General features: G+C 39.0%; 1 protein-coding gene across 5 annotated transcripts in view; it reads right to left on the bottom strand.

Moving 5' to 3' along the window:
• Positions 1 to 25,379, bottom strand: part of Setbp1 (SET binding protein 1) — a 377,571-nt gene that overhangs the window by 44,359 nt on the left and 307,833 nt on the right. For 4 of the 5 annotated variants that reach the window (XM_063231756.1, XM_063231755.1, XM_063231757.1 and 1 more), the window contains exon 5: positions 5,128 to 5,298. The exons of the other annotated variant lie outside the window; for it this stretch is intronic. In XM_063231756.1, coding sequence (XP_063087826.1) covers positions 5,128 to 5,298 — 171 coding nt within the window. The remainder of the gene's footprint in view (positions 1 to 5,127; positions 5,299 to 25,379) is intronic. 5 annotated transcript variants of the gene reach the window in all.

Below are 25,379 nucleotides of genomic sequence, written 5' to 3' on the forward strand. Positions count from 1 at the left end.
GCATAAATCTTATATTCCTGTTCATTGCTTTCTTTTTCTATCAGTATATTTTGTTATTCAGTGGTCATCCCCATAAATGGCAGTTAAAGGGAAGTGAAAAAACAGGCATCGTAGAAATGAGAGTCTAGAAGCAATTCTCATGATCACTGTGTCTAACTACTCATCCTAGGCTGCACCCTGATTCTATTAAAATTTAGAATTCAAAGGGGCCAGGGATTTAACTCAGCAACAAAGCACCTGCCTGGTAGCACGTGGTCCTGAGGCTGATTCTTGGTAGCTTCCACCAAAAAGAAAAAAAAAAATCAAAGTATTATTTGTTAATGTAGATACATTTTCAAGCTTAAGATTCAGCATCTTGAATACAGGTGTAGTTAATATTGATTTGGCTGAAAATTATGTTAATAATTAATAGTTTACTAGTCTTTGTCATACAAAGCAAAATGTCTAAAAATTTAATAGACATGTGATATTTATATATTTTCACTTTTTCATGTATTTTGATTTTTTTAACAAAGTAGGTTATATGGCTAGAGAGAGTAATGGATTGACCTTGATAAAAAAATCACAGAAACTCAGAACTGTTCTTAGCCTGTTTCTCTGCTATTGCTTACATAGCTACACCATGAATACTTGAAATTTATTGATAGCATCACTAATGGGTGTCTTTTTTCCTCCTTGAAGTTAAGATTAGAGAATACTGGGATGTGTGTGCATGTGCGTGTGCATGTGCATGTGTGTGTGTGCATGTGTGCGAGAGAGAGAGAGAGAGAGACAGACAGACAGACAGAGACATACGACACAGAGAGAATGAAAAGGATACACTACTTGATTTTTTTATCATTCTTAGTGTAGATTTTCAGGGCCAAAACCACAGCGCTTTTGTTTTCTTGATGTTTTACTGAGTTCTTTATACAAGTTGGAGTTTACCTATTAATATAGTCTCATATTAGATACATACGAGAGAAGAGAAAAACATATGCTTCCAAAGTGAAATCATGAATTCTCTGTGCATTGTATGACCTCGCTGAGAAGTTAGTTCAATAGCTAGAAGACAAGAAAAATTAGCCTGACTTATTCAGGTATGGATTATCCGATATGGTTATTAAATCATTATTGGGCAAGTGTAATAGAAGTTGCTTCAAATTATGCATCACTTTGAACAAACTTTATTGAAGCTTTTACTGCATTAGCCCTAATTACTCACAATAATGATGCAGCACTCCCTTGAATCAGAGCTCCTTGGCTGCGCCAGGGGACCGCAGTGGATCAATAGCTATTGAGCAGTTTGATCACGCAGGCTGACCTGTTGGAGAACTGTGGCAGCCACTGCCAGCCCTCCCTTCTTCCCTCTCTCCACTCAGCTCACACACTGATTTGTTCTTAGCTGGCCACCCTCTCCTGAAACTGCTCTCCTGCTCTCCTGCTCCTCGGACAAATCAGTAACTTCATAAACAGCATGCATCTTGGACTCTGTGAAATTAAAAAGTTACCTTAAACAAAAATTTCGAGGTGTCTTTATGCATGTTTAAATCCACTTCTCACATTCTTAAGCTACAAAAGACATTTAAATCTTTGACCAACAAATATTTCTCCTGTATTGTAATGATTACAAAATTAGGTGAGAAATTTTCATTTTTAAAACTATACTGAAGAGCATCCATTTGAAAAATTACTGTTAATACTACAGACCAATCAATTATTTGACAAATATTTACCAACAGTCTGTTAATGTGCCTGTCAAATGTTTTCCATCTGATTGTTAAGCGATTTCAAGATCCAGTATGTCTTCTCAGCTGTCTTCTATGTTCAGTCCTGAGTAAGCACACGGCTCCTCTTCTGAACCATTCATTTTATTCAGAATATTTACTGAGCCACTATTATATGTAAGGAACTGTGTAGTAGTTTAGCATCCATTATTTTTACTTGTTTATTTTTAGCATACATTATATTTAAATGAAAGGAGTATCTAATTAATTGAATTATGTCAGAATCTTATCTCTAAGTGACATCTTAAATTAATTTTATTTCACAAGCCATAGAATTTAACTTTTATTTCCTTTTTTTTGTTCCTAAAGTTGTCTGCTTTCCAAATCATCTCATAGAAATGATAACTTATTAGAAAACAGGTTATAAATAAGTACTACATAAAGCCAAAAGTAATTGTAAACTACTTTGCTTTTAATGAAGGATGAAGGCATTTTCAAAAAAGTAAAAATCAAGTGAGTTATCTCATCAGGAATACACATGATTATTGTATATGTACCCCGTTATAGGGACTCAAACTCAGAAACTATTGATGGCCTACTGTTTGATTGTGCTCAGAGCTCTCTCTAGCCTGGTTTGGTTAGAAGGACCTACATGCTCTGTGAGACTTCTCCAAAGAAGTAGGGGACCTGTTATGATTGCTTTGATCTAAGAAGTCCTCTCTCATGTATTCAGAGATGCTTTTTGAAAGTGAGTAAAACATGCGGGCCCTCACTTTATCAAGGACTGGTATATTGATGGATTCGTAATTTGATGATATTACTGGGAGGTCATGGAAACTGACAAGGTCCGGTATAGCTGAGAACTATAACTTGCTGTTCTCCTCAGTTGTCTCACCCACTCTACTTCCTGGTTGCCTTGAAGTGACCAGCTCTGCCCTTATGACACTGTATTCTGCCTCAACACAGACCCATAACAATGAAGCCAGACAAACACAGACTGAACCAAAATAAAGCTTTCCCTTTTAAATTGATTTCTCAGGTATTTTGTCACAAGGACTAACCCACGTCCACAGTTAAGAAGAAAGCAATCTGTCTTTGCTCAGGTTGGCCCACAACAGAAGTGGGGTTCCACTGTAAATCAGGCAATAAATCAGAAAAATTGGGTTTCAATCCAATAGCATGAGTTCAGGCGAATCCCACAATCTTGGGAGGTATCCTTTACTGCACATGTGAAACAGTATTGGATATGAGCCCAGCCTGTGTGCTCCCAACTCTCTCAGGTTTGTGGGAAGCTGTTTATCTATGGAGAGTGAAATCTCAGGAAGGTCTGGCTTCCAGCACCTGGAGTAGATCTCTGGCTTGTTTCTCCCCCAAAGTTCTGAGACCTGAAAATAGACCAAATCTGTGCAATTCTCACAGGGGTCTCATGTGTGTACTGCCAAAACTAAACAGCAAGTTCCTGTCCTGAAAGTGTCCTCATATGGGAAAGTTTTGACTCAGCTCTGATTACTGGACAGGCAGGTTTAAAAGTCTGTATCCTCAGGTTTTTTCATCTGTGTGGCACAATTGTAAATGACTAACCAGAAGCAAGCAGACGAGGTAAGCCCCTAGAAGCATGTGATCCCAACAATGGCATCTTTCACATCGAATGGAAAGAGTGCTGGAAGGAAATGAAGGACCACCTGTCTTTGGCCCCTGGGAAATATCTCTGGTTGGCAAGTAAAAGCAGAAACATACAGGCTAATATCTGCGTCCATAAAGAGAGGACTCAGTGCTTAACTTCAGACAAGGTTGAATCATCAGAGTGGATAGTGCAGACCTAGGTCCATGTCTTTCGTTCCAGCTAAGTGGAGTCCTCCTAGTATCCAGCAATGGCACCAATGCCCACCTCTGGCTTCTCAGAATGCTACTGACCCATCACACATCACTGGTGTCTTTCTCCTCATTCTTCTGTGACTTTCTTTCCTTGGACTTCTTGTTTTTTATGGCATGGGGTATCTAGTATCTACTATTTCCATGAAAAACTGCTCATTTCATACCAAGTGTGTGAAAAGTATGAAGGTTCATGATCATTTTTGAAAGGTGACCTTACTCCTTCAGATCAAGATTTCCCAAATAACTGGGGAAAATACTGTGTCCAAGAGATATGAAGAGTTTACCCTCTAAAAATAAGCTATGTAATCACATGAAATTATAGAATTCTGTGCCTCTTTCAGATAATCTTCTAATATACATTACTCAAAAGCTGGTAGGTATATAGTCAACTTGAATTCTCTGTCCAAAGCACCCACTGAATGAGAAATGAGATTAGTTACCAATTAATGACAAGTCTATTCTTTGGATTTTAATTATAATAGCTATGTCCAAATACTAAAACTATGAAAAATACATGTTTACCAAAGAAATGTACCATAATTATGTTATGATCACAGCAAGAATCTAAGTCACGGACTCTGTCTCTGAGGTGCACACAATTTTGCTACAGGGGAGATTTTAGTAGGGTAGTCTATGAAAGGTGCTAAATGGACAGTAGCAACTCTGGCTTCCATAGGCATCTGCGGTAGCTATGACTGGTTGGGCCTTTAAGATCTATAGCATAGGAACCGGAAGTAAGACTGCTTCAAGTACAGGTACTAGGCCACTTCTAAGACCCGTGTTCTTTGTGGCAGGGCCGAGCTTGGTAAAGTGGGGTTGGTACTGGGGGTTGCGGGAGATAGTGTAGGAAACAGAGGAGGGCAGAGGTGGCAGAGATAGGTGTTAAAAACTCAGACTATCTGAATAAAGAGCTCCATTATTGGTCAGTACTCTAGGAACTATTAGGCGATTTGTGAAACCATAGGTAAACATATCACTGCCTCAGAGAAACTCCGTGATGACTGTCTTCCATCCCTGATGAGCAAGGGAGGTCATGAAATGAAGTGCCTGAGATCATGGCTTTGGAATCCTAAGTATCCACAGGTTGTTGTAACAGTCACCTTTTTCTTCTTAATAAATAAGGATACAAACTTTTATTTCACAGAGTTCTTTGTGAGTTACATTAAATTATATATAAAATTATATAAAGCGTGTATATACAGTATAGATACATTTATATGTAATATATATTTCATATATTTCCCTCATGTGGGAATTCTTATATACTATGGCTCCGTGAAAAGCAATAAGTATTGTTACTATTCAGTCGCTCTTCACTAGACCAGAAAGGACCTTTGCCTCCAAGTTGGCCTTTATTTTTTCTTCCTTTTCTAGACATTCTCCCAGGTGAAAAACCCAGTGCTGAAACACCTTTCATGCCCAGTATCCGTGGGAGGTTGGTTCAGCAGAAAACTCTTACTGTACCCAACAGTCTGGTAGACTGTGGTAGACTTGTGCCACCCTCAGTTTCAGGACCCTGAATCCAAAGCATTTGAAACGTGCTCACCTGCATCTGACGTTGCTGTGGAGGCAGCCAGGAGAGATAATACTGGGGCTGGTGGAATTGCAACACTGTCAACTGCAGCTGGCTTCTTCCTGGTCATCATGGTGGACACTGGAACCTCGTTCTTACTGTGTGCTGTTGTCTGGTCCACTTTCAAGTGGGGACTTGGCATCCCTAAAAAACAGTAACCCCCAAACCTGCAGTTGATTTAAAGGAACAGGAAGAATATCAACCTGAATATGCTCGAGAAAATAGCCAAATGATTTGATCACTTTGTGGTACAAAAATAATGAGAATCTAGAATATTTAAGGAAAAAAGTAGCAGTGATTTCCTGTTTCTGGCCTGGAAGTGTGAGGCAGTCAGAGGCCTCAAGTACTCTTTAGCATTCTGAGATCTACCAGCCTGAGCCCATAAAAGTTACTGTCTGTGTACACCAAGAAGGGGGCCTTGTGAGGCTTCCAAGGTAGTTAGTTTTCTCTCATGTCATTCATCTTGGAAGAAAAGAGTAGGCAACAAATTCATACAGGCATGTGTGCTGCTCATCCCAGGTGCCAGAGGAATTCTAAAAGACAGGAGGCAAAACTGCAGAGCTCCTGCTAGACTAGGGTGGAGACTGGGGAGGCATCCTTGGTGCTGAGGATAACGTATGTATATCACGCATGGGGATGAACAGGACCAGAGAGGGAATCAACCGAGGTGCCCATCAAAGGATTAACAAATGAAGACAATGTGGTTTATAAACCCAATTTAATATTATTCATCCAGAAAGAAAAATGAAATCTTGTCGTTTGCAAAATAAATGGAACTGAATGGCATTGTTAGGGAAATTAGCTAGACACAGAAAGACAAGAACTACAAGTTCTCTGTCTTCTAAAGAAGTTAAAGAAAAAGTCAACCTAAATGTGGGATAGTGACACTAGAGGGTGGGAAGGGGTATGGGAGGGTGGATACTGGGAGGCTGGAATTGAAAAGTGTGTGCTGTATGCCTGTGTTGAAATATCATACTGAAGTTTACTAATGTGTACAATTAATTCGTATTCATTTAAAACTAATGTTTAAAAAGGCAAATCAACTGGAGGCAGGAAATGTACTGAAATTACAGGGAAATAGCAGTCACTAAACTAAGGAAGAAATTTGGGAACCTTTGACAGTCTGGTCCTAACACATTCGGTAAGTCATTATTATGGTGCAAAAGCCTGATAAACACTTGTGAGCTTTTTTGGAACATTGTTTCTGGAGCTTGAATCCAGGTTCTGCCACTTCCCTGATGTGTGAAGAAGAGCAAGTTGCTTAACCTCCTCATGCTTTACAGTTATAGTTTTAAATTTTACAATTGCATGGTTAGCTTTCTTAAGAGTAAAACTAGCGACAGTCCTACTTTGTAGGTGCTGTTGGGTTCGTCCAATAAGAAAGTTAATGTAAAGTAGTTAGAACAATGTCTAGCACACAGTCCACACTATGTGTCTACATTAGTAGTAGTAGTAGAAGTGGTCGCATCATAATTACAATAATCCATTGTTTTCTCAGAACTAATTTTAGCTAATAAGATTTAGTTTTCTTTTCTGACATGATCAAGGACTTGTGGGAACCTTCAACATCTCCCATTGCAAAAATATGAGCATCCATCTCATTCAAGCCTAAGTCTAGATTCTGAGGCTACCTGATCCATGTAGAATGGTCCCCTATTCCATTTCTTCATCTGTATGCTACCTGCCACCGCTGACAGCAACAACAGAAAACTGGGTTTCATCACAGTAGTCTTTAATAGCATTTTTTCATCCCAATCAACCTGAAATGATACAGTTCTTTCCCAGAGTAACATTATCTCACCGCCACAGTGAGGTCAGTTCTACTTGGGCCTTGTAGCAACCCTGTGAAGCATGTAGTGTGGATATTACTATTTTCTCAATTTTACAGATGAAGAAAACACATTTCTGAGAGCTTACGGAAAAGCTGCATAAACTGATGCCAGTCAATGTCAGAGCTTGGAGTTTCCAGGTAACCAGATGCTAAACCTAGGATCATCTTGTTCTACCCGGGTACACTCTGATGCCTGGCATGAGCCCAATCCATGAAGCATGCTTCATATTGAGGATTCAGAGGCCCTAGTGTCAGTACCTGAAAAAGCTAACTGTAACCATAAGGAAAAGGTCACACTTCTACTCCTTTCCTCCTGCTCTCCATTCTGGTCTCTAAAACTCCTTTTTGCAAGGCTATGAATAACAGCATCATTTGTGCTTGTTTGGAGTATTGTAAAGCATTTTGACAGCAGAGACAGACAAATACCAAATTGTATGCAGAAAGATTGTAAGGCACCACTACTGAGATGTGAGTATGTGCACAGTGTGTCCTGTTGGTAAAAAGTACAGTCGTGACAGTGACAGGCTACATCCAGGCATCCTGTACACTTCAAGTGCACAGAGGACCATCTGTAAGGAGACCCATCAGAATAGCATTCTGCTACTCTGAGCAAGGAGGTCTCTGGGAAGCTTTGTAGGAAGGAATCTTCACACTCCCTTGCTACCTTTATTAATATCTTTAAAATACAAACATATATTAAATTTCATTTTTCCACAGAAAGAATGAGTTTCTGGACAAATCTAGAAGTCTGTCAGAGCAGGCCGGAGCCTGAGGACAATTCCCCATTTTGGTTCCCTGTACCATCAAAGCGCCATTACCCATAAACAGAAGCAGTCCTGGAACTGAAGCTTTAAAGTTCTCTCATTTGGACAACTATGCCTCTGGAAAAATTCACTAATCTGTCATCCTTATACCTAAGGCCACCAGTACTTTTTGTTTAAATTATGCTATGCTTGGGGAATGAAGGTAATAAACACGATTAAGAGCAGAATATTTAACCCTCACTTGGGAACAAACTGATTTCAAGTCATTTCAGTTGTACCCATTTTCATGCAAATGTTCACATTCTAAATTAGTCTCAGTCCGTAACATCTCATTAAAGTTGATCTGCTCATACTCTGTTGGGCATACTTTGCCACTCAAGTGTTTATGTTACAAAATTTGTTAAATGTAATAAAATGACACTTAAAACAGTCTGTCATTCAGATTGTCACTGTTCAGCTTGTTCAAAAACCCTGATAATGTAGGATTTTTCTGGGTTACAATACTGCCTGCTAGTTGTCAATTTTTGAAAACAAATTGAAGAAAAAAGAAACAATGCAAAAAGTAACTAAACAAACAAACAACAAAAACCCCAAAAACCAGTCCTGATTTTCTCTTAGTCATTTTTGAGTCTTGAAGGCTAATGGAAATCATTCCAGAATGACATAAATGGGCAAGAATATCAGATAAACTTTAAACGAAGGCTTATTCAAGGGCCCTCACTAAGTGACAAAATCAGTCTGAGATCAGAGGTCTTGAGAGGCTGGAATGGGTGACATCCCTCAGAAAAGAGCACTAGGAGGTAGTCCCTAGAATTCCAAACCTTAATTCCTTAAAATTAAGGAATCTCTTAATTCCAAGTGAAAACAGATGCTCCCTGGTGTGGGAGGCCAAAGTTGTGGGACATCTGGAGAGGTTTTTCCCTACCTGAGCCTGGGGTCTTTCCCTCCACAGGAAGGGTTTTGGAATCTGGAGGTAGATCATAAAAACAAAACAAAACAAAACAAAACAAAACAAAGCAAAACAAGAGAGCTTTGTATTGGCTGAAATATTGAGGTGCAGTACCCCTGCCTGAGTCTGGGAAGCAAATTGCTGTCTAAATTCAGAAAGCAGAGTAAATGGAGAAAACTCACGGTAGATGAGTTCTGAATATCGCTATACTTAACACAAGACATACTTAAGTGTATATTTAAAGGAGGGAAAAAGAAATGCTAATAATTTGTGCATCCAGCATCTGTTCATAATTAAAAGACAGAGCCTAGAGGAAATAGAAAAAAAATTAAACCGATATGAGAACATTCTTTTATAACCTGTTGACCACTATTGATAAACTTGGAAAAAAAAATCTTTGAAACTGTGCTGTAACCTATCAAGGGACAGCCACTCATTTTCAAAGGTAATTTCTCATAGACCATTTATCCTCTCAAACCTCTACCTGCACACCGTGTTTGCATTAGGGACTTGATTTATAGATTCCTACTCCTGTAATGCAGAAGCTGACTTCCTGTTGCCTTGGTTACTTGGAACTCAGTTCAAGGTTAAACTACTCCCAAATCAAAATCAGTGGCATGCACTGCATCTCCGGGCCAGGTTATTGACTGCCCTAGGATGCAAAAAGGTCAGAGACCAAAGCACTGTTGATTGCCTTAAGGGTGAGTCAATAGCTTCAATATTTTGATGCTGTTTCTTTTAAAGGAGTAGTTGCTGGTCAATTAGCTCTTCCCCAGGTTGCCTAAGGTCACAGAGGTCATGACAGAAAATCAGGGTCTGTGGTGGCTAACTTTCCCAGGATCCTTTTAATAAATTTTGTAACCTAGGATAATAAAAACTAGGAGTAATGTTTATATAGTTTTGAGGTTTATATAGTTACCTACTTTATCATTTCTTTGTAGGGGGAAGAAACAAAAACAGTTTTGAGGAGTGGTTACTATTTACTCCTCTTTTCCAGATGAGAAAAATGGAGGTGCAGAAAGGTCATGTGATTTATTTAAATCACACAATTGGTAAGAGGTGCCAAGGTCTAGATCCTCTGATTTCCTGGTGGTCTTCATTCCACGGTCTCCTCAAAATACAGAGTTAATGGAATCATCACCAAGGGATCACATGTAATTCATATTGCAACATTCACTGCAGAGAACAGTATACCTGGCAGACGGTATATGATTAATACAGGCTTGTTGAATGACTTACATTAATTTTCCATTTCTAAAATTTGCAAATGTAGGTGTTTCCTGGTAAGAGAGTCTAAGCTAGCTATGGTGGGACAGGTTGATGCTACTGGGAGGTTGATCCCTTCAACCACCTCCCTGGTCCCCTGTGCACTTCAGAATGGAGGCAGTGGCATGATTTGAGATTAAGATATATTGAACAATTAATGGTTTTTAATCTTGTGAAGAGTTTAACATGCATTAGGCTATTTTTCTCCTTATAGCATCTTTATGGATGATAAGGGGTAGACAGTGAAACTTTTAGTTAACAAATGAGCAAACAAGACCAGGTGATTGTCCAAGCCCACAAGTGTGGGTAAAGGAGTGCTGAAATCCATGCCTCTTGATTCAATTGAATGTTCTTTTCTTCACTACTGGCTAATTACTTACAAGACAAATTTGTTCCCCCAAACTTGACAATCTTGCCCTTTCTAATATAGTAGTTACTCTTTTTTAAAAAAAAGCTTTTAAATAATTAATTAATTAGTTAACTAATTTTAAGACAAGATCTCACTGTGCAGTTCAGGCTGGCCTTGAACTCTCTATGTAGCTGAGGCTGGCTCGAATTCACAGCGATCCTCCTACCTCAGCCTCCTGAGTGCTGGGATTATAGATGTACACCACCATGCTTGTTTTCTTGTGTATAACAATCCCCAATTATGGTAAAAAGAGGAGTCCATGTTATTAAAGAAACTGAGGCCCTTAAGATTTTAGAAATGATAGTTTTCAGCATCAAAGTAAAAACCGTTTTTATTTTTGTTGTATCCTATTATTTATTAATTCAATAACTATTTGTTGAATGTCTGCCTTACCAAGGATATGGCATTTGTCAAAACTATTGGAGTTCCTGTTTACCAAGAATCTCATTTCCTCATAGCATAAGGACAGTGTTCCCTTTTATAAATGCGAGAGTAGAGTATATTTTAAAACATCAAAGGACAGCCTCCACCACTCATATGATATCTTTATTCTACTCTGTAGTGTATTAATTAAGAACTTTCATGAATAAAGTGTGTAGAAATACAGTAATTAAGGCAGTTGTAATTAATTAAGTAATTAAGGTTTGGTCTGGAAGACTGTTTTCCTAGCTGTGCAATTCTGGGCAAGTTTTGTGACCTCTGCATGCCTCGGTTTCCTCATCTATTACACGAGGTTATTGTGAAGACTAAAGTAGTTTTATAGTGTGGGAGACAGAAAGTAATTTCCTTTCACACAAAAACTGTTCCCCTCCTCATTCTTAGAAAATGTGAACTATTAAGGAGGGAAGTCCAGGTTGCAGATAGCATTCATGTTGCTAATCAGGCCACCTTAAGGAAAGGAAAATATACTTAATTATCCAGGTGGACTCTGTGTAGTCACTAAGGTCCACTGAAGTGAAGGAAAAAGACACAACTGAAGAGTCAGAAAGAAAGTGGTATGATGATGGAAACTGAGCCAGAGAGACGCCATGACATTAGCTTGAAAAATGCAGGAGGAAGGCCTAACTCATAGAATGCAGCTGCCCTCTAGAAGCTGAAAACAAGGAAATGGGTTTTCCCTTATGATTTTCCGAAAGGAAATAACTCTGTTGACATCTTTGTTTCAGTTCAGTGAGATCCATTTTGGACTTCTGACTTCCAATTGCATAAAGTGATATATTTTGTTATTTAGTCACTAAGTTTATGAATATGAAAATGTGATAAAGCAAGCAAGAAAATCTAATACAACTGTAAAAACACTTAACTCAGTGTCAAGGTAAAATAAGCACTTCATTGTGGTGATCATTATTATTTTTTAAGGCAATACATTGTCTTCAGTACTAATTGTCTCATTCTGCACTTATTTGTACATGCAAGTTACCTGTGTTTCCTACAAGATTTAAACTCCTTTGGAAGCACAGATTATACTTTTTACTTGTATCATCCTGGGACAAGATTAACATAAAAACATTATTCAATAATTTTTCCCTTCTTTCTTTTCCCTATCCAAGTTGCTTTTTCCTTTTAATAAATGCTTATAGTTAATTTACTGCACCAGAGAAAAATAATTTTAATATGATCAGTTCTAACTGCGATAAGTTAAAAGTGCAGAAATGGGCTGAGATGATAGCATTTGCTCATCTCATAGAGATTTACATAAGAGTATTTTACTCTATACAGTAAACTCCAGTGACACAGAAGTGAGTTTCTCCTGACCCCATAGTGGAAAGTTCAAGATAATAGAAAGGCAATTTCTGTAAGTGCCCCATGGCAACATCTAGAAGGATATATATGAAATACTAAAATTATAAAGAGGAAACATTTAAAGTTACAGCAGATAGTATTTCTGTACTGCAGACATGAGATACTCTTAGAGAAAAATATTATTACACAGAACAAATTTTGTACTCAGCTCAAAGTTCATACATACTTTTAAGGTTATGTGAGAGTCCTTGCTTATCTAAGATAATTCATATACATACAATGCACACACACTGAGAGGGAGGGAGGGAAGGAGGGAGGGAGAGAGGGAGGGAGAGTGAGAGTGAGAGAGAGAGGAACACGGAAAGACTAAGGGCAGAGACCCAAACATAATGCTGATGTAACTGCACTTGTATTTGGAAAAAAATGACAAAGGTGGGGGTGGCCTATTCTTTGGAAAATTTAACAAGGAGATTTGAACAAGGCAATCACAAGGGAGGAGCCAATGCATATATGTAATTAGAACCAATTTACTATATGATGCATCTACCATGTTCCTTATAACCTTGCTACTATAATGTAACTCAAACATACTGTAATAAGCAATTGTTGCACACAAATTCAGCAAGTAACTCAAAGCAGTTTAGATTTGGATGGAAACTAGTGCAGTCCTCCTTGTACCTGAATCCTAGACAGGAAATATAACTTGCTTTGTCTAGTGTCACACACAGAGAGTGGCAAAGCCATGACTGACTCCAGCCACATGGTTGGATCATTTTAATCCATCATAGGGCTTTGGACTGCAAGGATTATATTTTCCAACATTATAGAACCAATCTTTTTTCTTTCCTGGTGCATTCTTATGGGAAGCCTAAAACCAGAGCATACCAGGATGGCAGATGTGAAATACGTGATAGGACCATTGTTTTTAGAAGATTTTCCCTTAGATTTTCCCTAATGTGAAGGGTTTAGTAATCAGTGTCAGTTAATCTAAGCATCTTTTGTAGTGTTTTCCTTTTTACCTCTAGAGTACCTAGTAGCAGAGCACATCTGCATGGTAATACAGATCTCCATGCTAACTGGGTCACCTTATTTGCATTTTGATTACAGATTATTTAAAAGGCATATTGAGAAAAGAGCTTGATATCAGGAGCTCAGTGCATGTATGTGTGTATAAATATATGTATAAATAGATAACGCACATGCACTGGTTTGTAAAAAATCAGTTTAATACCTACTCATTCTTATGAATATATCTGCAGAAGTCTGGCTACATATCAAGGCTGGGTTTATAAATATGATTACAGAATCTAATTACTCTTCTCAGTGCAATATCACCCACTGTATCTGGCTAGGAAAATCAATTTAACATATACTCCCCTTATTAAAATGTCAACCCTTTACTTATGGAAAAGTTTCTCTGTTTTAAGAGCTTTAACAGACAACCTTTCTTCAAACCACCTACTTTATTTCACTATTGAATTCATCCTATGGAATACAAACACACTATGACAGTGTGCAGGCATGCACATATAGACACAGAGCATGTGCTGGGAAAGCTCTCTTCTTTCCAATAGAAGAGGAAAAAAAATCACAGAAACTCAGACCCATCATTAGATAGATCTTCTAATCTTTACCTCTGGTAGTTCAGTCAGACGAGCTAATACCATGATGATGGCTTTGAAATCTCTTAGGAATTGGATGAGGAGAAGCGATAGTGATGAACTCCCAGCTAATAAACACAGAGCGCTTATTTTGGCAGAATGATCAATTTCTAGATGTCCTGAGGCTTGTCTGATACAGTTGATTTACTCATCCTCACTTACCTTGCTAATAAAGCCAAAGTCCACCATCAGATTACAGAGATGCCTGGGATTTCTTAAAGGGGCAGGAGAAAGTCAATGTAGGATTCATCAACTCCCTTTGATCATCCATCTTTGCCTACAGTCCTTAGAACCCCAGCTGCCTTCCTTGGCTGAAACTGTGTACCCAGTAGACTTTAGGCTAGTACAGTAATACAGACAATTAATTTGTTATCTCGTTAGTGGAAATTTAATACAATGATCTAAAGGAACTCTTACATATTGTGATAAACTTTAGTGCCTCCGGGTGGCTCTCCTTGCATTGGGCTCATTTCACATCTCATCCATTATGTAAATGAGATTTGGAAATAGTTGAGTTTCACTAATGTAGCTCAACTCTGATGGATTGGAAGGAGTCAGTCTTACTGAAACTAATGAGCTTAAATGCATCTCAACATTTCCTTCTTCTTGGATGATTCTGTAAGCCTCTATTCAAGAAGTGAATGCATCCTCTAAGATAATTTCACTATAGCTTGGTTTTGAGTGCACAAAATAAGTCTATTTTAGATGAAGCCTTTAGTGGTTTCAACCACTATATGGTGTACAAAGCTAATGGATAAGACATCACCACATTGTACCTAGACTACTATCTTTAATATAAAAGGAAAATACTTTAATAGTTAAGGCATCTAAGGAGATCTCTGAGTTACCAGGAGAAGAGTGGGACAAAATTTCAAGAAATGGAAAACCAGGATGAAGAACCTTTGCAGGGGCTTGAGATTAGAGAGTAATTTGTTATGCCAAGGTTTGGAACTAGCAAAGAGACTATTACTATTATATTTCATTCAAAGGCTCATAAAAAGTCTAATTCAGGTACTTGGGGACTAGTTACGAGACAGGGTAAGGATGAAGGACTCCTACAGTCTCAGTTTCATTTGAAAGTCCAAGAAGTGGGAGTTTTAAAGGTTGGAGACAGGATGGTATTATAAAAAAAAAGAAATAAGCATTTCAAAAGGTCATGAGACTAGGCATTTGATATGAGCTGCTAGTTTACACTAAAAATTTCTGTAAAATATTTTAGTCATTACTTTTAAAAAGGGAGAGTGATTGAATGGAAGAATGTAAAACAAAGATGTGGAAACAGAAAAGTTGCATGCCAGAAGCAGAATCCAAATGTGTTAGCCAGTAATTGGGAAACAAACTACTTAAAAGGAAAGGAGTTATAAGCTAGTGGATAAGGCTATGATCCTGGAGCCAGATGGACCGTGGTTTAAATCTCAGTTCTGCCACTTAACGGTATTTTACCTTGTTCAAATGATTTAACCCCACAAAGCTTCAGTTTCTTTATTTCCTAAAAAAAATAGTGGAGTAAATCACCTACGTCAGAAGGCTATCATAGGGATTAAATGAGATAATGCCTATAAAATGCTTAGCCCAGTGGCTAGAACAGAGAACATGCTCAGAATAGTCTGCAAGGAATACATTTTGGGAACTTTGGATACTTAGAAGTTAACTAGGATAAAGGCTACCAAATGCCTGATCCTGAAGCTCACAATTTGGAAAAGAGGTTGCTGGTCAAGCAATTGTTCTGTCTGCCATTCCAAGTAACTTCCAATTCTCGAAAGCTGGGATCCGGGGAGGCAAAGTTTTGTGGGCTCCTAAGTATTCAGTTTGATGTTACATTTTCAATCAGTTGTTGGAGGTTGACAATAAGGAAGTAGCTTTGTTCACACTTCGATTTATTCAGCAAAAGTTTTCAATGCCTATTGTGAATGTGGCAACTCCAAGTCCTTCAGGAGACTCTTACAGGTATAGGAAACAAGCCAGTTATTGAGTAGCCAACTAATCTAGTTGGAGAAATAAGATACAAAACAAGAAATTTAAATGAAAATAAGCATCTACTCTGAGCTGAAAATATCACCCCCCATTATCTTTCACTGTACTTGGTACTAAGTGAGAGATTTAGTGGGGTGATTTTAACTCACAAATATTGTAATATAACTGTGAATTATTTACTGTATGATTCAAAAAATAACTGACCTAGTTGATTAAGAATCACAATTGCTGTTAACATAGATTTCAGCACAGCCAATATGATAACTTTTATGGAAGAGATATTCCAAATTGATGAAAAGGGTGAGCTATGAACCCATGTTTTCACTGTTTAAATCGCCGCTCTAAAAGCCACTACCTGTGAACCTGTCCAAGATATTAAACTTCTGTGCTTTGTTCTTCCCATCAATACTGCAATTAATAACAGTATCTTTCCCTTAGGCTTAAAAATGAAGATACAAAGATAAATTTCTATCTTCAAAACACCTGAGGCAAACACAGATATAATACTCAGTGGTAAGTATTAAAAGGTCAGGTACAAGAGACAGGACTACACAGGAAGATGAATGACTTTCTTATTATGGAAGTTAAGGACATCACTGAGGAGGTGACATATTACTTGGGTCTTCAATAATTTGGAACCATTGGATGAAAAGTAGATAGAAACAATTCTGGAAAGAAAGAACAGCATGTAAAAAAGCAGTGGAGTAAAAAAATGGGATGGTGGGTTGGAGTAAAAAAATGGGATGGTGGGTTGGGGAAAAGGCAAGAATTCTTGGGAGGCCAGTTTAGGTTTCCATGTTGAGAGTGAAGCAGTGCTGCAGTTGGGGTCAGATCAGGAACGGTGCTAGGAGCATGGGCCTCACCTGTGAGCGATGAGCTACAAAGCATTTCTGTGTAGACACACAGACACCCAGCCCTGGAGAGGAGGTGACTTACTCTCCATGTGCAGAACTAGGATTGTAAGTGACACAGGCTGCTCCCCACAGGTTTTGAGAACAGGGTCAACTTGTGATATAATATTTGTAAATCAAGGACCAAAACTGAACTTTTGATACAGGATGGTTAAGCACTGTGTTACACTGCACAATTTTTTCCTCCACTCTGTCTCCTTCTCCTTTCCTTAACTTTTACTGGACAAAAACCCACAGCTGTGCTTCCTTTTTAAAGCACTACTGCAGAAACAATGATGAGTACCTTATCGTTCTTACTTATAAGGCTTATTTAAACCATATTTAAATCATGCCTTTATAAAATAAATCTTACTAATGCCATAAAGACAGTTCACTATTTAGAGAAAGCTACAGGTGAGGACTTTTCAGAAGTTCTAACATGTTTTCAAGAAGATAAACTTCTTCTTAGTGTAATCCATATCTGTTCTGCATATATGGATTTTGATAGAGTTGCACAGAGATTTTCAATTTTTCTTTCTACAAGTACTAGACGCAGTTTTTGAAGGATTTCATGTCCAGCACCAAATCTCCTATAAAGGTAAAAGCTCACATTATTAAAGAAGATTTAAATATAGGAAACAAAGTAAGAGGTTTTGGAAGAGAGAAGGAAACAACTGAGTATTAATAATTGGACTTTTGTGGCTGGAGATTTAGCTCAGCTGCATAAGTACCTGCCTTGCAAGCAGGCAGTTGTGAGTTCCATCCCCGGTACCGATAAAAAAAAAAAAAAAAAAAAAAAAAAGGACTTTTATTGATCTAAGAAAAGGGATATCAGAAAGAAATCAAGAAAGTAGTTTAGGGAGGTGAGCAGAGGTTGAAACGGACAGATACACACACTTATGACTAACATAAGTTCCTAAAGAGGTAGGTAAGTACCTTTAAACCATGATGTTCCAACAATGAGTTAAAAAGTCAAGACAGTTATTATTTGGCATCTAGATACTAAATTAAACTGTTTTACAGAACTGACTTTTCATGGCTTGTTGAATTTGTAAACTCACATCAGTCCAACAAGTTATGTATGCCACTGCTTGATATGTGCTAAGAATTTGTATTTTGTGTATTTATTCATCTGTCCATTTATTTACATAACAAACATGTACTGAGGACCTGTGGGGAAAAAGGGACTTCAGCAGACCTTGATAAAAAAAGCCATGCTGAACAACATAAAGATGAGGAAGAATTAATATAATAATTGAGAAAGGGCAGTGATTAGCACAGTACTAAGGACAAGACCACACATTGAATTTTCTGCCAGCTGAGGAAACAGACATATTGCAACATAGAAACACCCTATATTAAGGAATGGAGCAGCAAGAGGCTCAACCACAGTACCCCTGTTGCCTAGACTATTTTTCACACTGGTCCAGAAATTAGTTGACAGACACAAAGGGCAGAAGCGACTTTGCATGTTTACTATGTAGTTTTGGGGAGAAAAAAAAGATGCAAAGTGTAGTGACAGAGACTTGGGAGATGGCATTATATATATAATCCTGATTCTGCATTTTGGGTAAAGAGAAATTTCCTCCGTTCTCATGGCATGACCAAAAATGTGATGGATGCTCAAAAAACGTTTGTTACAGTAAAAAACACATTGCCATTAATCTCCCTTTGAACACACTTATCCTATCCTTTCTGCCAGTTTTTGAAGTTCTGGAAGTCTTTTTCTATGTCGCAGCTGCTTCTACATCCTGAGATGACGGAAAATGTTTACCTTTCACGGTCATTTTGACTTTGGGGAAGAGCCAGCATTCTCAAGGTGCCAGGTCTACTGAATACGGTGGATGAAGACACGCTGTACTATTTTTATGAGCCTTGTTTTCTGTTAGATGGCTGCAGCGTTCACCATCTTCCTTTTAAATCACACTGTGTAAAGACATCCATGAAAGAGGACTTCCAGAGCTCCTTCAAAAAGTGGCTAGAATGATAGGACAAGTATGTCTAAGGCAAGAGGGGAGGTTTTTGAAGAGGATGAATGGCTATGTGTCTTTTACTCTAATAATTTTTTATTTAAACAATACTGTATTTTTTGATTAGACCTTGTAAACTGTAGGCAAACCTCCTATTCACCCAAAGGGAGGACCACAGAGCCTAGTGTGGAAAGCCTTTCTATTTTTGAAAAGATTATATAGATATTATTTCTTTCTAATAAGCATCTGACAAGGACTAGAAAACACAGTTGGGTCCTGGTTGTTTGGGTGTAAATGTGGGTGCCTCATGGTAAGACTAACCCTTATAGGAGAAGCCCCTTTCTAATGAAATCCTTTAAATTATTTCAGCATCAGTTAACAATCCATGGATGAAGATAAAACAATTATATGTATTACTTTTAATTTAATCTCTCACAATCTCCAAAAATAGATAATACCAACTATATTTCACACACAAGGAAAATGAGACTCAAGTGGTAAGAAACATTCCAGGTCTCACAACAACTCAATGCCACCAGGGATTTGAACCCAAGACTCTCCACCCTGGCTTCTTTTACAAAGTCTTCTTTCCACTCTCATGGCTCCTGGAAATATACACTGACACCACAGTGTCGGCACCCTAGAAAGCTCATCAACAAATGGCTTGTTTTTAAAATTCTCTCTACTTCTTGCTGGGTTCAAGCAAAGAATAACTTAATGTAAGACATAAATTTTCAGAAACTCTTTAAAATAACAGAAAAAATTCTGATTAAATGTGCGAATAGCACAAATGGAAATCTCCATAAACTCAGAGTAAGAAATACATGCCAGGCTTAACATGAGCCCAAGAACTAGGCTTCCCTAAGAGAAGAAAAGAGGCTGAAATCAGGATTCAAGAAACAAACATAATGGTCAAGAAATCCCAGAGAAGCAAACATAAGATTCTTAAAAAATTTCCCTTACAAAAAAAGATTTGTGATGTAGTGAATATGTTCTTTATCTTGATTTAACTATTCCATAATGTATGCATACTTTAAAACAACATATTGTGAAGGATAAATATATACAATTTTTACTTGTCAAGTAAAAAAAAATCCTGAGTATATTTCTCAAACCTGGAAATTATTACATTTCCTAAGTAATAAAACTGACAGTAAAACATTATTTTTCCAGCCTTGGTTATGTAATAAGTGGAATGTGTTTGTTTTTATAAGCACCGTTTTAAAAATAATCAGAGTTATCTGAGGGCAGCCCTTCTTTAAGCCAGGAATTTGCCCGAAGGACATTCAGTGTTGAGAGTCACTGGGTTCCGGATTTGGGCAGGTGGAGGCACACTCTCTCCACTGATTTCACCAAGAGCTCCTGTTAAGAGAAAGGACTAGGGGCTGCACACAGTGGCCCTCCGTGCTCCTGAGAACATCTCTGATCAGGACTCACATTCCCCTTCTCACTCCTAGACTAGTGCCCCCTCCAGTGTCTTGGCTTAGTCCCTGCTTGTGACCCCCTCAGTGACCTGCAGCAGTGGTCAGTCCTCACTCAGAACCTTCCCACCTTTGACCTTGCAAGAGCACAGTTCTACAATACTGCTTACATGCATTTTAACATTGGTCTACAATGCTTCATACACTCAGGATCCATCAGATATATTAGTTATTATTTTGCGTTAGGCAGACAAATTAACTTAAGCCTTACATTCTTGTCTATAAAATGGGAATAAAAAGAGCTATCTCAAGAAGTTTGCTGTGAGGCTTAACAGGAAGAAAAATGTCTATCAAGATTCTAACATATCACTGAGCTCCTAGTAACCAGGCTGTGATTAACACATTTGTTACTACACATAGTAATCCCCAATAAGACAATTAATAATTTAGAAAAAAGCCCATGTCCTATATTTTTCATGTGCTTCTGAAAGTGTCCTCTCAGCAAAGGGCTAGCAAGAAACCACAGGATCAACACACTCACATTTAAATGAACTACATCAAGGTTTGTAAAGGGCATGCATGAAAATATCTCAGTGCATGGAGAGTCACACTATAAATACCATTGTCTAAAGTGCAAACATGATGGTTTTTTTTCCCCAGATAAACAAGAAATGCTTTAAAATTCTAAGAATACTACAAATAAGAGGATATGATCTTTTGAGTGATCACAGCCAAAAAAGGACTATATATTGTTTTAAGGAAGTGTAAAGAAGAGGAAGGATTTTGCTGTGAGAACCTTCAATCTGAGATGCTTTGGGGATAAAGTGGTGAGGGAGAGAACTAAATGTCTACAGTATAGATGTCTCAGTCACAGAGTAACAGGGCTGCAAGTGATACCCAAATGAATCTGATCATGCCACTTATGAGGGAACAGAGGCTCCCAGCAGTGACACAGGTTTGTTGCCAAGGACCTCTGGACTTTGGTCCCCATGAGGGACCTCCCATCTGATTTTCCCACTCAGGTGCTTGACTTTTTAGCTTCTTCACTTATTCTGCCTAATGACAGTGAAGGTCCCATGAGGGGATGCGTTGAAATGAGGCAGGCACGGTGCGGGGTTGTCAGAACCCCTCTGTAAAGTAAGCTGTGATGTGCTTTTGAGAGCAAGACCAAGAGTGTGGAAGCACACGGACACTTCACACCATCAAGTCACTGGTAGTAATGAAAAGGATCAGCTGCAGGGATGGTGAAACTATGGTGTGTGTGTTTTTCTTTTAAGATAAAAGATGTTAACGTATGAGTTAATATTTTCTAAACTAAAACACCAGTATTTAGGTTTAATTGCAGTGTTGGTACTTACATAAATAAGTACATTTTGGCTTGCAGTTTGGGCACTCATCTCTTAAAAGTGAGCCATCACTAGACTGTGGATTGCTCCTTAAAAGAAGATGAAGTGGTGGTGTCTGTTGACTACCATTTTGATAGGTGGAGTTTTTGGAGCTACCTCTTTGTCTATGTTCCCTGTGAAAACCATCTCCTATGCCCTAAAATACCCCTTTCTGAAATGATTCCTTTCTTCTTGTAGGTGTTCAAAGTGGGCAATATGGGCACAGAACTTTAGAGTGATAAATTCTTGGAGCTGATGGGCTCTCAGTTATCTTTCTATGGAGAAAAGAGGCTGGAGTCACCACCTGCAGATTCCAGTTTCACCTTATGTTGGCTGTATTTGCTGAAAGGCCTCTCACTCTGCTACTGGTTTTGCTCATTGCCTTCCAGCTCTTACTGAGAAAGGGTGCTGGGCACAGCTATCTTGCTGTGTGTCCCTTTTTTTCCTGTGTTTCCCCCACCTCCCCAAAGCCTAGGGCACTGGCTGTTTAGTTGTGGTGAAAATAAATTCAGGGTCCTTTTATCTCCACATTAAATCCCCATAGCCAGCTGTTTTATGTGGAAGTCCCTACAGGCTGGGCCTGGTCTAGTGACCATTTGCAAGAAAACAAAGAAAGAGAAAAAAGGCTGATGATGGCAGTTTTGAAGGTGAATAGAGCAATTTAACGGGGTGGGGGGGTATGGAATTAAAAGATGGCATTTCCACGCAGCCGTGAAAGAAGACCTTGGGATCCTCCTCTCCTTGAACAATAAAGGCGCCTGCTAATTTTAACCAGAGTCATCTCTGAAAAACCTGCAGTTGACTGTGAGTCACCACCCCTTAGGGAATAGGAGGTGGGGAGGTAGGAGCTGTGTGTGCGAGTGTGTGTGTGTGTGTGTGTGTGTGTATGTGTGTGTGTGTGTGTGTGTGTGTGTGTGCACGTGTGTGCACATCAGGGTGTATAATCTCAACAGTGCCCAGAGCCCTGGAGATCCTGGAACACTTCAGTAGCACAGGCCAGATTCATTAAAAACCCTGGCTACAGGCCAGCAGTTAAAATTGAAGCAGCATATTTATTGCATTTTGTTCAAATAAATCTGAAAACGTGTGAATCATATTCCTTGGAGAGACTGGGAGAAGAAGTAAACAACATCAGGCTAATACTTACAAGCCGTGGCGAAGAGAGAACAAAGATACAGAAGGTTCTGCCACCACAGGAACTCTGTGCCACGCTGGCCCTTTGTGGTGGGGGTGCCGGGGCTGTGCTCTCCCCCACTTTCCCTGTGGGCTCAGTCTTGGCCTTGGTGCCACTTGCGGGTAGGGGCTCTGTTCTGTGCCCTGGGTTACTCAGTTATACCCTGGCTTCTCTCATCCTGTGTTGCAGGCATGCTGTCTCCTGGACACAGCCTGCCATCCTGCTTCCCAATGGCAGCTGCAGAAATTAGATTCAATAAGGGGCTTTCCTAAAATAGTGTATAAGGGAGACTCTCTCCCTCCCCCCACCAGTTCCTATGAAACTCGGCAAGAGCTCAAACTAATTATTTGCCTCTATAAAGCAAAACAAAATAGCTGGTCATCTCTATCGTGCCTGAGCTGTGATTTCTTTTGTTTCCTGCAGTCTTTCAGTGTGGCTCCCAGGGCCTGTCTGTTTTAGGGGAACACTCTCTCAGTGGGGAGAGCTTGTGGACTTTTGGGCTCACTTTCCTTAAGCATAAATGTTAATAATTCCTCTATAGTAATAATGGGGCTGAATGGATGAGATACTTTACAGAAACATCGAGCTTAAAAGCATAATATCCTTATAAGCAAATGCCAAGTCTCCTTTCTTTCTCCCTGTTAAATAGATGATTTATGGTCATAAATATGTAATACAAAGCATCTATTTTTCCTCTGTTCAAACCAAAATTGTTCCTGTAGCATATTTTTGCTCTCAATTACTTCCTTATTGCTTTTCCATACATATATACTTTTTGGCATGAAACACTGACAAAAGGAAAATAACAGGTATGAAGTGTGGCCTAACATTTCTCTCTTTATTAAAAAAAAACAGTTTGTATGCATCTTCAAAGCCCTCTGACCTTCTGACAATCATCACATGCCTGGGGCTTGGGTGGCACGTTTAGAAACAAGTTGACAGTCACCTGAGAACAGCAGGTGTATGTCTGCCACGTCTGTAGGCCTTACAAAAGAGTACAGCCAAGCATTTTACATGTGGTTACTGAGGTTATGTTCAGACAAAGATTTCATAGTGATAAGGGGGGATTCAACACAGGCATCAGCTGCCAACCCATAGATCTGGCAGAAGTGAAAGAAAGTGAGATGACCTGCTATACCCCAGGGAAAAATCTCATCCTTGAGTGGAAAGTAGAAATGACTCTTAGGAATGTTAGTCTGATTCTAACACCTTGATATCTGCTCTTTCTTGGTGCTGCGGCCAACCCAGTTCTCTTGTCTGCTCCTCCCAGGTTCAGAGCTATTCCTTCTTGCTCTCTGTGCCTGGGACATTGGGAAGCCCAGGAGACTTCATCTAGACCTCCTCTTCTCCCAATCTAGCTTTCTCTCCAAGGAGTACTGGTCAAGAAACCTGTGATTCTCGGCCATAGAAACCAGAGAAGGTGCCTACTGGCTATCCAAAGTGTAAGTTCCATTTCCTGACAGGTGAAGGCAAGAACTATAAGCAATAATTGATGTGCAAGTTAGTAGGACATTCTCCAAACCCAGTATACCTATTAATTCAGTTCACAGTTACAAGTTTATTGTTGGAAGGCTTTATTTATTCCCATTTTACAGAGAAGAAAACTGTGGTCCCAAAGGGTAAATATTTCATCCTGCATTATTTCAGTAATAGAGCAATAGAGTAAGAAATTGAATTCATGCAACCTGGTTTCAAAGTCTTACTAACTCAAAATGCCATGCATAGTTTCTGGACACTATTAAGGACTGGACACATTGGGTTCCCTTTACACCTGGGTCTTCTGAGTGTGTAAGGAGACTCAGCAAGCAGCTACTAGACCAGATGGTAACCAGAAGCTAAACCTGAGTTCACAGTTAAGCATGAATATATTATTATTCTGACCTGTATGAACCTGTCTCCAGTTGGTTGGGCTTAAATTGAAATATGCTGCTCAGATCCAACAGCAACAGAAAACAATCTTTCCATTATCTTTTAACACAATGGATGATGAATACGCTTTGATTCATCAACATATCTCCTCTTCTGCTCCTTTCATGTAGAAGGGCAGTTCAGAGATAGGGATGATTCAGTGGTCAGTGAAAGAGACCAGAGTTACCTGGGTGATGGGGGAATGAAACTCATTCCTCTGAGCTCTTCAAATCATCCCCTTTGCTGTGAATTGCATGAAATTCACTTGTTTCAGAGTGGATGGCTATGGAATATCTTCATTGTTGTCCTTACTCTACATCCTGGCTGCTAACTATAACAATCCAGACCTTCCTACCAGGGGAATTTGATTCATTCAATCCTCAATGATTTGTTTTGCTGTACTGTCTTGGTATTCAGGGGAAAAAAATTCTTCCATGCATCATTTACATGTTGAATGAAAGAAAGAAGAGGTTGCTGAATTAATGGAGAATGTGAGAAGAAATCAAGTTGTTGAGACACATCTAGGTGACACTTGGACACTGTAGGCCCTTCCTGAAAGCAAACTTAAAAACAGAACAAAAGAAACCGGGTTAGTGAGTCTCATCTGTGAGTCACACTTTAGAGATTTAGGTCTCGGAGCATGACAGATGATGCCAGGTGACTGACACAAGACCAGGCCACTGGGTGGTCAGGCACTGTGACAGGTAGTTGGTGGACTACCAGCTTCAGGAGCAGAAGTGTTAAGAGTCCCATGGGGCTGAGACAACCAGACTCCTATAATGTCACTTATGTCAACTGCTTTCAATGTGGAGCAGTTAGGTAGGATTGAAGGCCAGAGGTGTGAGCCCTTAGGCTTCTCTAAATCAACTCAGGGTGATTA

This window comes from Cavia porcellus, unplaced genomic scaffold, assembly GCF_034190915.1.
Source record: "Cavia porcellus strain 051 isolate PalLab524CR breed Dunkin Hartley unplaced genomic scaffold, mCavPor4.1 scaffold_20, whole genome shotgun sequence".
Taxonomy (NCBI): domain Eukaryota; kingdom Metazoa; phylum Chordata; class Mammalia; order Rodentia; family Caviidae; genus Cavia; species Cavia porcellus.